The sequence below is a fragment of the Chelonoidis abingdonii genome, chromosome 16, assembly GCF_003597395.2.
Source record: "Chelonoidis abingdonii isolate Lonesome George chromosome 16, CheloAbing_2.0, whole genome shotgun sequence".
Lineage (NCBI taxonomy): Eukaryota > Metazoa > Chordata > Testudines > Testudinidae > Chelonoidis > Chelonoidis abingdonii.
In genome coordinates, this window is record NC_133784.1 from 25,305,222 (window position 1) to 25,319,963 (window position 14,742).

At 42.3% G+C, this 14,742-nt stretch overlaps 1 protein-coding gene across 1 annotated transcript in view; it reads left to right on the top strand.

Moving 5' to 3' along the window:
• Positions 1-14,742, top strand: part of STAB1 (stabilin 1) — a 124,302-nt gene that overhangs the window by 24,033 nt on the left and 85,527 nt on the right. The window contains 7 exon segments of the mRNA XM_032805834.2: positions 1,260-1,388; positions 3,638-3,784; positions 6,808-6,870; positions 8,006-8,119; positions 8,581-8,634; positions 12,697-12,777; positions 14,303-14,461. Coding sequence (XP_032661725.1) covers positions 1,260-1,388; positions 3,638-3,784; positions 6,808-6,870; positions 8,006-8,119; positions 8,581-8,634; positions 12,697-12,777; positions 14,303-14,461 — 747 coding nt within the window.

A 14,742-nucleotide genomic window follows, 5' to 3' on the forward strand; every position in this document is an offset into this window, starting at 1 on the left:
TGATTCCCAATCCTGTGCTGTAGTAGACCATGCAAATCCCTCCCGTGCCACCATTTTAAATGTTTTATTAAATTGTATTCATTTTAACATTTGTCAGAAATGCAACTAAACCAACCATAAAACAGATGGAAACACTTGTATACCATTTCCCCTGTAGAATGAAAAACTCTACCAGAGATGATCAGACAGGAGGTACACGTGCAGGTTATTCAACTGGCATTTAAAACAGACTAAGCCAGCTTTCTGCTGGAGTTATATCTCAGAGCTTGTTACCTTAGAACACTCAGAAACAAGGATGAAATACCTTTAAAAAATACTCCAAAACTGGCTTGTCAGACTTTGTCAGAAATGTAATTCCGATACATACAGCATAACAAAAATAACTCTGCAATCAGGGAAACTTTAAACAAATATATAATGTACTTAGCAAGTCCTTGATAAAACTGTGTGGGCAACACTGTACTATGCATTGTTGAGCAGAAGTTTCCTTTGAAATCAATGAGTAGCTGTGCCCCCAAATTAACTGGTAACGTATGCCCCAATATAAGCAAAGAGAATTTACATGAGGACTTAGGCCTTGTGAAACATTGGATGTGGAATTTGGATGAAGGGGCAGTCTTATAATTTGTCCAAATTCAATAGGTTTCTCTCTAGATCAGCCCCTTTAAATCACTTGCTTTTGGATCAGACTCTCATTCTTGTTCATGCACACACTAATAGCTTCAACCAGAAGCTATTGGCTTGTTGCAGGAATCATTGGGTAAAGGTCTATGGCCTATGGTATGCAGAAAGTCAGACTAGATCATCCTAATGGTACCTTCTGACCTTAAAATATGTAAACCTGTGAAAATACTCCCCTGCTGCTATAAAAGGCTTCTAAGGGCTTGTCTTCATATGAAATTTAATTTGGGTAAATTAAGGTGTGAATTTTAAAGTGGATTAACTATTCCCAATTAACTCCAGGTGTGGATGCAAGTAGATTAAGCTAATGCAGGATAAGGCACTGATCTAGAATAAAAGCATCTGCCCATGGAGTTAGTCAGGTATAGCTATTCTGGAATAACTCGGTGCAGATGAGCACTGATTTGCATATAAATTAGGAAATGTCTTCGCTTTCTGATCTGGAACTTATATATATATATAAGTATTTTTCTATGTGTATTAGACTGGAAAGACAGCTGAAACTATGTAAAAGCTTTTATTTTATTTTTTTGGAAGGCGTATCAGTTCTCCCTGTGTTCTGATTTATTTCCATAAAGGACACAATTGCCCAGCATTTATGCAAAATGCATATAATTCCTGGTCAGCATTTGTTGGAAGATATGGTCAAGATCAAGACACTGTGGACATTGTCTGGGCATCAGCTGACGTTTAATGATCAGATACAGGTATCACAACGTCGTACTAGGTACCAGGTTGCTGTTTTCACATGGTACTGGGACACAGGCCCAAAGTTATATCCCTGACACACTTTCATGCTAAAATCCTTTCTTCCTTATTCTGCCAAGTTTCAACCAGTTTAGGACTTAATTTGTTCCATAATATAATAATCAAATCACAGAGTAGATGACCTATGATGTCTTCTATTACATTTCCTTGTCAATACAATATTGATTGTTCTATATGCTATGCATCCAGTTTTAAATAACCCAAGCAATGGACCTTCCCCTACTTTCCCTCAGAGACCGAAGCATAGATTATCCTTTGCTTCATCCCATTACTCCTAGATAAACACAAACCATTTTTTTCTGGCCTTCTTAGCTCTTCCCCTTCAGAAACTTATACCTGGAAAAGGTACTTCCCCTTATTTGTTTTTAGCCACATCTTCATATTACATTCTCGTAATCTTTTCTTATAAATCTACCCCAACAGCTTTGTGATAATTTTTGCTGCTTTTCTCTGAAGCTTCTCCATCTATATTGTCCTTCAATTTAGATGCCTAGAACAGCATGTTGTCTAGAAGATGAGGTCTCACCAGTTTTTGTGTACAGTTATAGGGAAATTGCAGCCTGCCTGGTTCTGGATTATAGCATATCCTAGCAGCACTCCTTGCACCAGACTCCATGGTGTGCTTCCCGAGAGGCACAGTACAGAAGGCCTAGCTAGGTAGGGAGGAAAAGGTGTCTTTCAACTTCAGTTAGAGCAACTGCAGAGGCTGACAGTACTCACAGTAGCCTGGACCTGCTGCCTATGGGCTATTGTGCAGCCCAGAATTTCTCTGGTCTCTCACCATCCTAGGCCTGGCTCCCAGCATGCCCCTTTGCAGGAGTCTGCATGCAGAACATACACCAGGTGTGCATTCCCTCAGGGGCAGCTCTCTTTGGACTGCTAGGGTGGTATAAAGAGGCGGTGGAAGGGCCAGAATTTGGCCCTTAATTTTTAAAATAATCAATTTTTTTTAATAATCTGCATATCTGATAAGAGAGGCTTTCCTCTGTTATCAACAGTGTATACAATACATATGTCCCTGCTGGTGAATGTAGTACATCTGCCCTCAGAATACTTGTCCTGTGGGCTAGTAGCTGACAAATTCTGAACCTTTTCCCTTCCAGTCACCCTTTTTCATTATACAAAATAAATTTTAATGATTCTGCTCTAGTATCTGGGATTTGAGGGGGTGGGGTTGGGCAGGGCCATGTTTGGCTTATGTTTCCCACCATCCATTGTCCTCTCTTCATCCTGCACCTTTGCCATGTGGCCTTGCACAGCTGACCAAGAGACATTAGTATGTTTCCTCTCCCAGTTTCCCAGCCTTGACCTTGGGTCTGTGCTTTGATATATGCAGGTTACACAGAAGGGCAAAGCAGTGTTGGCGGCTGTGGAATCCGAGCTGTGCTTTTCAAGGATAATTTTTTTGTTTACTCAGGAGTCTTGGATTTGGAAAGTCTCTCCTTCCTCTTCCTTAGTTGTGTCCAAAGCTCTTAGTGGTGTGAACTGGAGTTCAGAGGTGGGAGTTGCTATTCAAGAAATGTATAGTACAATGAAAAACATAGGAGAGTGTGGCTGTGCCTGTTTGGTGCTGGACATGATGTTTCTAAATGACCTTGGAGTGTTCAGTTGCACTTTATGCTCAGTGCAGTAGCTGTAGGCACTGTTTGTAGTAAGATGAGACTGATTGCTTTGGCCATATTGCAGTGACCTTTCTCTGGCATCTGGGGCAAATGAAGGTGATAGCCAGGTCTCATGTTCCAAAGATGCCCCTAGATCCTGCTGCTCCCATGACCAGAAACATGCAAGCAGGCACACAGTTCCTCCTCATGTGTGGTCAATCCAGGCTACAGCATGTTTCTGCTGAACTCATCCTTGTATGATGTAGAGCTTGGCTCTGACCAGAACTCTAGTTCTAAACTGGGGCAAGTCTAATTCTGAGCTTAATGGCTTGATCCCATCTTGGTAATGGGGCTTAACAAGACCTCCAGATCCAAACACCCCACAACTCAAAAATTGTGTCCAAGATCACAGCTTGGAGTGGTCCCTAGGATATTTATTTATCTTTTCCCTAGTAACCCCAGGTAAGCTCATGGCCATATGTTACACAGGAGCAGGAATTGAATCAAATGAAGTTTTACAGATATATACTCAGAGATCTCTTTTGATATATTTTTCATAATGAAATAATCCTGTATTATTATTCCAGTCCTACACTAAGAGCTTTAGGTATCAAGACCTGCCAGGGGAATTGTATACTGTCATTCAGTCGAACATACCAGCATCCAATGGAATTATACATATTGTTAACACTCTAAGGAAAACAACCAGCTTTCACAACCTTGGAAATCCACAGGTACATTGAGCATTCCTTTTTCTTCTGTTGTTTGAAGGATATGATGAGACACAGTTTATAGAAATATAGTCCAAAGGTTAATTGTCTTAAATCAATGGGGCATTTGTTTCATGTATAATGTTATGTTTTGTTTTCCATTTCTGATTAATCCAGTTCACTCAGTTTCAGAGCACCGTTAAGAAGTAACAACAATCACTCCAAAAGCTGGTTGCAGACTCAGGAGTGAGGGTTGTGCTGGCTTTTGTATAACTAGAGAATTTTAACCTCAGCAGTATAAGACCTAATAATGGATGAGATAGAAGCGGAGTTGTGCAAAATGAGTGAAAGTTTTTCAACAAATATTAAAACCAAGATTTTTTTTCATGAGGGGCAATTCTGTCCCCATCACATTTCACTTTCCCATGAGATGGAATTATATAAATGGCGATGTTTGCATTGAAAGCATGCCTCCCAAAAAGGAAATATTACAAATTTAGATTTTTGCATTTTGAAGCCACTCTTGTAAGGAAGGGCTGTCTTTTGGTTAAGGTTTTGAATTGAGATTCTAGAGTTCTGGATTCAATTCTTAGTTCTGCCACAGATGTTTTCTCCCCTAACTGGAAGTGGTATTTTTGCTGCTGCTACTGCACGTATGCCTGTGTATGTTTATATTGTGTTCATAGGCAAAGAACTGAATTCTTCACTCCCCTGCACCTTGTGTATCCATTTACACCCTTGCCAAGTAGATATAAAATGCTACCATTCTGCTTTGGTACTGTTTGGGTAGCAACCTATACTCAGTTTGCACAGATGTAAATGATTCACACAGGGTGCAGGGCAGTGTAGAATCATGCCCATAGAAAATGTGCATATCCTATTTTACAAAGTGGCTAGACTAGAAAGCAGTTATAGGTACAAATATCTTGCTTTCTGCTCCTCTCATTGCGTCACATCAATTGTGTAAAGCCCTGTGGCTTTATACAGGGTCCATTGTCTCCTTCATTGACATTTAAGAATATCCCTGCATTGCCACTTAAGTTACTTCTTTTCATTTTTTTGTATACTGTAGCAGGGTTTAAAGGGTACAGTACTAAAAGAGAGAGCCTTGTAACCTGATCCAGCTCCCACTGAAATCAGTGAGAGCTGAACTGAGTCTTAGGCTACGTCTTCACTACCCGCCGTTTCGGCGGGTAGCAATTGAGCAATTGAGGGTAGCGTCTCATCTACATGCGATATATTGATCCCCGAACGCGCTTATATCAATTCCGGTACTCCACCCAGCCCAATGGAGTTGCGGAATCGACAGCGGGAGCCGCGGACGTCGATCCCGCGCCGTGAGGACGGTGAGTAGTTCGATCTTAGATACTTCAACTTCAACTATGTTATTCATGTAGCTGAAGTTGCGTATCTAAGATCGATTTTCCCCCGTAGTGTAGACCAGCCCTAAGATACACAGGTGCTCAGCTGCCTCATGGAATAAGCATGTTCCTAGACACACGGATAAATGCATAGTAGCTCTGTGCTAACAGCTGTCACTGCTGCTTAGCATGCAATTAACCTGATAGCAGGGCTGGCCCAGCACCCTTCCCTTGGCACATACACCTACCAGCTCCACAGATAAAACTGTGGCATCAATCATGGTAGCCCCTTCTGCAGCATGCTTGATGGAACCTGGAGAGACCAAGGATTGAGAGTATCCATTAAAGCTGAGATGAAGCAAAAACAATGCTGCTTCGAAAGGAGAGGGTTTTTTTCATCCCACATCTCATGAGTGGAAAACAAGAAGCCTTGAGAGAGCGCAGTGTCAGTTATTGCCTTGTCAGGAGCAGAAGGCACAGGCAGACCATGATAATACTGGTAGCTAGTGTCATGGTCCTACTGTAATAAGCACTGCCTTAGTGCAGCTGGTAGATCTGGCCAGCCTGCACGCAAGCAGCAGTGTTTGAAAGTGGTAACATTCTGTATGCTGCAGAGCATGGAGAGACACTGCTTTGTCTGAGACTGCAGGACACAAGAGCTTTCTTGGCAGATGATCTTTTTCCATGCACCTTTGGACACTTCCTTTCCATTGTGACACTGTGCCATGAAGAATAATGATGACGAGTTATTTTCTGCAGTGTTATCTCTAGAAATATGTTTGTATCAGCCCTGGTTGTGCAGCACTTTCTGATGACTAGTGTGCTAATTCCAGGAACTATCACAGGGCAGTAATCCCATGAAAAGGACACTCTTTCAGTATAGACTTTGACTTTCTGGAATGCCATCAATTATTATTTATTAGTTGTATTACGTAGAGCATAGGAGCCACAGTCATGCCCCAGGACCCCAGGGTGCTAAGTGCTGTACAAACACAGAACCAAATCTTGGTTATCTTTTTCCTTGCACGTTGTCCTTTCAGTCTTTGAATTTTTTGGTGTTTAAAAAAGCACTATAACTGTTATCAACACAACAGAAATGTCTGTACAGACAACCCTACCAAAACAAAGGGCACTGGTTTTTCTTCATGTTTTCAGGTGTGTGCATGCATGTAATTTCCCCCCTTGCTTTGGGTCTATTTTCTCTGTTCTCACATGCGGATAGTATAGAGGTATCTTGTTTTCACAGTACAGGCAAGCAGGATTCTTGTGCACTGCCTTTCACTACCTACGTACAAGAACAGAACTGATTTTGGAAAAGCTGGGGAAAGCATATGGTTCTATCTTTGCAGAGCTGATGAGCACATGTTAGCTCCCACTAGGATCAGTCTGCAAAAGGCAGAGTCATGCATTGAAAGCAGTGGGAGTTACAAATGTGCATGGTGCTTCTAAAGACTGGGTCTGTTGTGTGTAGGATTGAATCTCAGATCTAGACTACATCAGACTAGGTTGCTGATTGGTCAACCAGTTATGGCAGTTTTTTTTAAAATACAATGGGAACTACAGTATTCTATGACTTCTCTAGCGCACAGCTTGCAAGTTTTGAAACAAAGGGCTGCTCTAGTTCTTGCCTTGACCTCACTTGAATCCCATCCATTCTTTCCCCTTTCTTTTTATCTCTGCTTGCAGAAAACCATTGGGGAGATCCTTGCTACAGTGGAGATCTTCAGTCGATTTGAAACTATCCTGGAGGTGAGAGTGTTTCAGTCTGTCCCTCAGGAAAGTGCAATATGGGGGGCTGTGAATGTTTGCTGTTACAGCTGTAGTATTAACTCAGGAAACAGGATAGCTGTTTGAACTGAAAAACTGCATTTAAAAAAAATAGCTTCAGTAGCTTGACTTTCTGTAGTTGACATTTTTGCAATGTCACCACTTTTATTTTGCTTACTTTATAAGAAAACTTAGTGCAGGTGAAAAGAGCTGGATTGACATCCTGGGGACAGAAGTCTTCTCTTTATCCATAGAAACAGGTGCAGCACAGGCAGCTACAGTTCAAGCTTCCCCATCAGCACACTTCACACCCGAACCAAAGGGGGGCCCATATCTAGGAAAGAGAAGAGAGTAGGTTCTCCATGGTTCATTCTGTCCATGTCCTCTCTGCTGTGACTGCTAATGAAAGCCTTGATTGTGTTGTGGACACCTGCCCACTAGAAACTGGATTGAAACCACTGTTGCATTTTATATAGACACTTAACCACAAATAGTTTTAAGATGATAATCCCCTGAGGCCCCTGTTCATGAGCCAGATTTGACCTGGTGGCCTACAAGGGAAATGTTCCATATCCTGTTGTTAGTCCCCTGAGCAGTTCAACCCTCCTGTAGTGTTACACTCTGAAGTGTTTTGCAGCATTCCTGTTTTTAGGGGGCCATTCCATCAGTTACTGTTCATTTGCAAAATGCATTAAATACATCTTGGAATATAGCTTTTATTCTATTTTTCTCTTTCTAGTTGTATTCAGATAGAGCGGTTAGTCTGGTGTATGTATTCTGGTTTGTGTGAAAGCGTCAATGAGAGAGCATTAGTGAAATGCCAGTTGCTTACAGGAGCTCTGTTTAATCTGTTGTTATGACTGTTTTCTGCCAATAGCTTCTTTGGCTCAGCTGTTTTTCTAGGACAGATTCTTGTCTGTCTATATTAGGACTTTATGCTGCTGCCCATCATAGCAGAATCTGAGCATTTTCAGTATACGTTTATTAGCAGTAGCAAAGTCCCTAGTGGACTACAGGGCCTCCCTGAATCTTCTTCCTTTCTTACAGCCCTTCTTTCACTAACTCATCCTTGTTTTAGACTAAGAAGTTTCCTTCCACTGCTATTTAATATTTGCAGAACTGTGGCCTGCCTTCGATACTGGATGGACCAGGACCCTTCACTGTGTTTGTGCCAAGCAACAATGGAGTGGATAAGTTAAGAGATGGGAGACTTATTTATCTTTTTACAGAGGTGAGATTTCATCAGTGTTTTGGATGAATTCATTTTGTGACATTAGGTTTCATGAGATAGGCTTGTGTCAAAGGGGGTATAATCAGTTAGTTAAACCAAAATGGTATTGGCAAACTCAGTTTTATGCAAAGATTCAAATGCGTGTGATGAGCGTATCTCCGCTGGAAGTTGCTCTTTCCATATTTGAGCAAAGTGTGTCCCAGTTCCTGTAATATTCCAGAAGCAAGCTCTGTTTTTCATGCTTATGTGACCAGCAATGGCAAACACATCACTAGTTTGGTTATACTGTTAAATGCAAATTTTTTAAAAATTACCTTTCAAGTAAAGATACAGTAAAAATCCACATATAGTTCAAATTCACTGGTTACCAGAATGCTTTATTTCAGTTCCCTCTTCTTTGTGCTGAATGCCAAGATAGAGCATCTACTTATTGTCATTATTATCTCCATTTCCCTCCCCAGGGGATAAATAAGCTTCAGGAGCTTGTGAAACATCACATCTACACTGGAGCAGCGGTAAGGCATCTTTGTTTCTAGTGTATAGGAGTCCTCTGGGCCAGCATATATTTAAACACTGACTTGTGTTCAGTTCTTCAGTGTCCCTCTAGCTACCTCTTCAGGGCTTAGGCTTCCCACAGAGGGAGAGAGATGTGACAGAGGCCCTGAGGCAGAAAAGCATTTAAGACATCCCACTGACTTCAGTGGGTCTACTCACATGCTTAAAGTTAATCATGTCTAAGTGGTTGGCTGGATCAGGACCCTAATGATAAAGCCCTTAATTTCTTGGGCAGCAGCGAGGAGGGGGGAAGGGCGGGTTGAGAGGGAGAGAGGGGGTTGTTTTCTTTAACACTATCATTAAAATGAAACTATTACTCCACACAAACCTATGAGACACAAATGGTTGGGTTTTTTCCTTCATTTTCAAAAGGTTAATTAGGAATTTCCAAAGTTTGCCATTAAGATTTATAAATAAGGCAATGTTAAGAGCAATATGTTGGTCCTTTTTGGGTCAAATTCACCCCTGGTGTTAAATGCATTGAAATTAGTGGATTCATACTAAGGATGACTGTTGTGTAATGCATTCCCTTGTTGTCACGGAGTATGGAGGAGTCAGGCCCTGCACCCCTCTTCCTGGGACTCACAGTGACTCTCAGCCAGCCAGTAAAACAGAAGGTTTATTGGACAACAGGAACGCAGTCTACAGCAGAGTTTTTAGGCACAACCAGGACCCCTCAATCAGGTCCTTCTGGGGGTTCAGGGTGCTTGGATCCCAACTTGGGATTCCCTGAATTCCACCACCCAGCCCAAAACCGAAACTGCCCAAACGCTCTCTAGCAGGCTCCCCTCCTTTATCCAGCTTCCCTGGCAAAGGTGTTTACTCCCCCTCCCCGGCTCAGGTTACAGGTCCAGGTCCTGTCCCTCACCTACAGTCACTCCCTGCTCTCCCATCCCCCACACAGACAATTCCTACTCCATTACACTTGTGTAGTCTAATATTTCCAAAAGATCCAGGGTTTTTTCCCTTCTGTTCTAGATGGTTTTTACATATAATTTGGGACTTGTGACAGGTGTCAGATTGCCAGTTCTGGAGCCCTCTACCCATATAACTGGTAGAGCACAGATAGTGGCATGTCCACTCCAACATGCCTCAATCTTGACCTGGCAGGAGTTCAGCCTCCAGGCCCACTTAAAAAGAACAGGAGTATTTGTGTTTAGTTTCTAGATTAGGCATATTTGCTGAGAGTGCCAACAAAGGAACCAGTTAATACCAGTTTTGTTAATGGATTTTGTGCTATGGACACCTGCCCACTAGAAACTGGACTGAGATCCACCAAATTCATTGCACATAGGCCACTGAATGGCTGCCCGTCTGTGGTAACTTTTTGACCATTCTGAATCATCAAGGCTCAAAATATCTGATTTTACAGAAATAAAAAAATTAAATATATTCTTCTTTTAAAAAAAAATCAACCTGTTTTAAAATTAAATTTAAAATTAGTGCTACCTATATTGAGGCCTAAATTTACTATAGTCTATTAAAATTAATTATAATAGATAAGAATGCCACATTAATAAGCCCTCCTCAAGTTGTAATGAGTTAAAGGGAGCTGTTTTTTAAATTATAGTTAGAATCAGTGAGTAACCATCTTTAATTTTTGATGTTGGGTCAGGGTTTAAGTATGTCACAGTGTCAGGTATTGTATTTTCAGTCTTTACAAAGGAGCAAATGCTGGTGTTGACATTTTTCTAAATGTCAGTTGAGGAAACAGATTGGGAGTTGAAAAAGCTTCTTTTCCTCTCCAATCTGAGTAAAACAAGGTGTGAGCAGATGAGATCTACTGGTTCTAAAAACATGCAGGACACAATGTCCAGAAACAGTCAGTTCAATTCACTAGCTAACTTAGTTTTAAGAGCAAAACATTGTCAAACTTTCTTCTTATGTATCCAGCACATTTAAGAGAGTTTTGTTTAACTAATAAAAAAAATTTTAAATGCTGGTTTTATGCATTTTTTTAATGAATTCCAATTTCTGTCCAAATGCAGCATGAAACAAATCACAAGCAAGAAGTTAACCATCTAGGACAGATTTGGGCAAACTATGGCCCGCAGGACCCTCCTGCCCAGCCCCTGAGCTCTTGGCCTGTGAAGCCAGCTTCCCCCAACCCTCCCCTGCTGTTCCCCCTCCTGCACAGCCTCAGCTCCCCCCGGCGCAATGCCCTGGGTGTCAGGGCTGCGAGCTTCTGGGGCAGCACAGCTACAGAGCCGGGGCCTGACCCAGTGCTCTGTGCTGTGCGGTGCGTGGCTGTCTCCAGCTGGGTGGCTGCCAGTCACCAGTGCTCCGGGGAGCGCAGTAAGGGGCACAGAGGAGTTCCGGGTGGTGGTCAGGGGCTGAGGGATGGCTAGGGGTTGGGGCGGTCAGAAGGCAGGGAATTGGGGGTAGCATGGGGGTAGGGCTCTCAGGGGGCAGTCAGGAATGAGAGGAGGGGTTGGATGGGGTGGCGGGGGACAGTCAGGGGCAGGGGTTCCAGGTGGGCAGGGGACAGGTAGCAGGGTAGGGGGTGGATGGGCATGGAGGTTGGGCTATGTCTGGCAGTTTGCACAGGCACAGCCTCCCCTAACCGGCCCTCCATACAAATTTCCGAAACCTGATGCGGACCTCAGGCCAAAAAGTTTGCCCGCCCTGATCTAGGAGATAGGAAATTCATCAGTTTGACAAAAAAAAAAAATGTAAAAATTAAGATTCTAAGTAACAGTGTAATTGCTTAAATAAATGTGTATTAGTTATAGTGTTATCTTTCAGGTTAGCAAAAAGAAGGACCAGATTTAGTGGAAAGGTTGTATTTAGTTACTGTATAGTGCTTACATGGTGCACAGACATTGTGCTAGTGCTCTGCCTGGGGGTGAATTTCACCTGGTGAGAACATACCCCCTTTTGTTTGTGTTTTTTCTTTATTGTTTTTTTGTTTTTGTCCAGCACAACTAACACCCATATTTCATCAGCTCAGATAAGGCCTGGTCCAAAGCATATACAAGTCAATGGGAGAATTTCCATTGACTTCACTGGCTTTTGATCAGTACCTAATTCCTTGATGTGAGTTTACTTTGTTATCTGATCCTGTAGATGCAAAAAGTGTTGATTTATATCATAGGTGAGCTGTTAACGTGAGGTTCTTAGCTACTTCCCTTTATTCTCTACTTTTTATAAAGCTGTCCAGGTTAAGAACAGAAGTGTGCAAATGACAGCCATTTTCCAACATGATTTGTGCTACAGCAGACTGGTCTCTCTGTTCAGGGAAGGCAATTATTGTTATATTTTGCAAGCATACTCTAGACCAGGGGTACGCAGAGGTCTTCCGGGGGTACATCAGCTCATCTAGATATTTGCCTAGTTTTACAGCAGCCCACATAAAAAGCACTAGCAAAGTCAGTATAAACTAAAATGTCATGCAGACAGTGACTGGTTTATACTGGTCTATGTACTGTTCACTGAAATGTAAGCACAATATTTATATTCTCGTTGATTTATAATTATAGGGTAAAAATGAGGAGGTCAGCAATTTTTCAGTAAGTGTGCTGTGCCATTTTTGTATTTTTTTTGTCTGATTTTGTAAGCAAGTAGTTTTTAAGTGAGATGAAACTTGGAGGTACTCAAGACAAATCAGAGTCCTGAAAGGGGTACACTAATCCAAAAAGGTTGAGTCTGGCTCTGGGCCATTCCCCCCACCACAAACAGCAGGCCCCCTAAAGGTACCCCCCACCACACCCCTCCAGCAGCAGCCCCTTGGAACCCCCTTACAAAGGTTCAGGCAGGTGTATTTATACTACAAGTCATGGAGAGGCCACAGGCCGTGAATTTTTGTTGATTGCCCGTGACCTGTCGCTGACATTTATTAAAAATACCTATGACTAAATCATAGCCTTAGTCGTGTATTTTGCAGAGGAAAGTTTAAATATTAGTCAACTTTTCAAAGCTGGTTTAGGGAGAGAAAGTGTAGTGATTCTGAAATACATACAGCTCTCTCTCCTCCTCCAGTTTGTTTTTCATAGCATTGTCTCTTTTTTGTATATATATTTCAGGTGACTGTAGAGAAGCTGACAACGATGCCACAGATTATAACCATGGCAAACCAGATACTTACCATCAATATCACTGAGAATGTAAGTGCCACATGCTAGATATGGGCTGAAACCAAACCCAAAATATAAACACTCAAAACTTTGGGAAAGTTTGGTTCTGGATGTGACAGTCTGGATCACAGAAACCCCCTTGGGGCTTCCAACTGATGTTCCAAGACTACTTCTGCCCCTGCTTTCCCTGCCAGCTTGGGACACCAGCACCCTGTCTTGTTGAGCCAGACACCCCAGTCTGCTCCAACACAGATCCAGGGTCTGAACCATGTGCCCCAAAGCTGCAGACTCAACTGAAAGCAGCTAACAGAAGTGTTCTTGTCTTTAACACTCAAATGCCCAACGCCCAATGGGGTCCAAACCCCAAATAAATCAATTTTATCCTTTATAAAGCTTATACAGGGTAAACTCATAAATTGTTTGCCCTTTATAACACAGAGAGATATGCACAGCTGTTTGCCACCCCACCCCTCCAGTATTAATACATACTCTGGGTTAATAAATAAGTACAAAGTTATTTTATTAAATACAGAAAGTAGGACTGAAGTGGTTCCAAGTAGTAAGAGACAGAACAAAGTGAATTACCAAGTAAAATAAAATACGCAAGTCTGAATCTTAATACAGTAAGAAAACTGAATACAGACAAAATCTCACCCTCAGTGTTCCAGTAAGCTTCCTTTTACAGACTAGTCTCCTTCTAGTCCGGGTCCAGCAATCACTCACACCCCCTGTAGTTACTGTCCTTTGTTCCAGTTTCTTTCAGGTATCCTTGGGGTGGAGAGGCTATCTCTTTAGCCAGCTGAAGACAAAATGGAGGGGTCTCCCAGGGATTTAAGTAGACTCTCTTGTGGGTGGAGACCCCCCTCCTCTCTCCTATGCAAAGTCCAGCTCCAAGATGGAGTTTTGGAGTCACGTGTCCATGCATGACCCAGTTTACAGGCAGCAGCCATTGTTTACATGCTACCCTGAAGGTCCTCAGGTAGACTTCTTATGTGGATTGGAGCTTTCCAAGATTCATTGTCCTTTAAGTGTTTCTTCATTGGGCACTTAATTTGCACATTCCTTTCTAAAGAAGCTGGCCAAATGCTTTACTAAGGCTACTTAGAAATCAAGCAAGTATACAGCCAATATTCATAACTTCGAATACAACAATGATACATGCATACAAATAGGATGAAAAGATTCAGTAGATCATAACCTTTACAGAGATATCACATGGCATATGTAGCATAAAACATATTCCAGTTATGTCATGTATATATATTAATAAGCATATTTCCATGAAGCCTTATGGGGTGCACCATCACACTGGAATAGGACTTTGTGACTCAGGCCAACTCTGCTGTGTCTTCTGCTTAATAACCTAGATTTCTGTAAAGCTATTATGCATTCTCCCCTCCTGTCCCATGCATGATTTCCACTAGGAAAGATGGATATTGTGTAGCTGATATTGAAGAGACTGCCTATTGTAATTTACCAGCATTTCTCCTCACATTGTTTGAGTGGGAATGACTTAAGGTATTGATTTTGTTCTGGGGTTCTTTTTTTTGAACAGGGGAGAATTCTGTTGGATGATTCTGGGATTCCCTTAAACAAGAGGGACATTGTGGCATCAAATGGTATCATTCATACCTTGGATGGCATCTTCATTCCTCCTTCAATAATCCCCATTCTGCCTCAGAGGTGCAATGAAGAACAGCACAAAATCATAGCAGTAAGTCAAGTTTTTCCATTCTTTCCCCCAGTGGGTGTGTAGCAAGATGAAGACTCACCAACGTGGCACCTCCTGCTGGTCGTCTTGGAAATTAGCTCTCCAGCATATGGAGCGCCCTCTGCAGGCTGGTGTCTCACCTGCTGCAGGCCCTGTGTCCCTCCCGAACCCCAGTGCCCTTTACCTCAGGGTTCTGCCCAGCAGTACCCCCACACTCTGGGTTTCCCCTCCCAGGGAACCCCCCAACCCTCAAACACACCTTGCCTCAGTGGCTATTGCCAGTC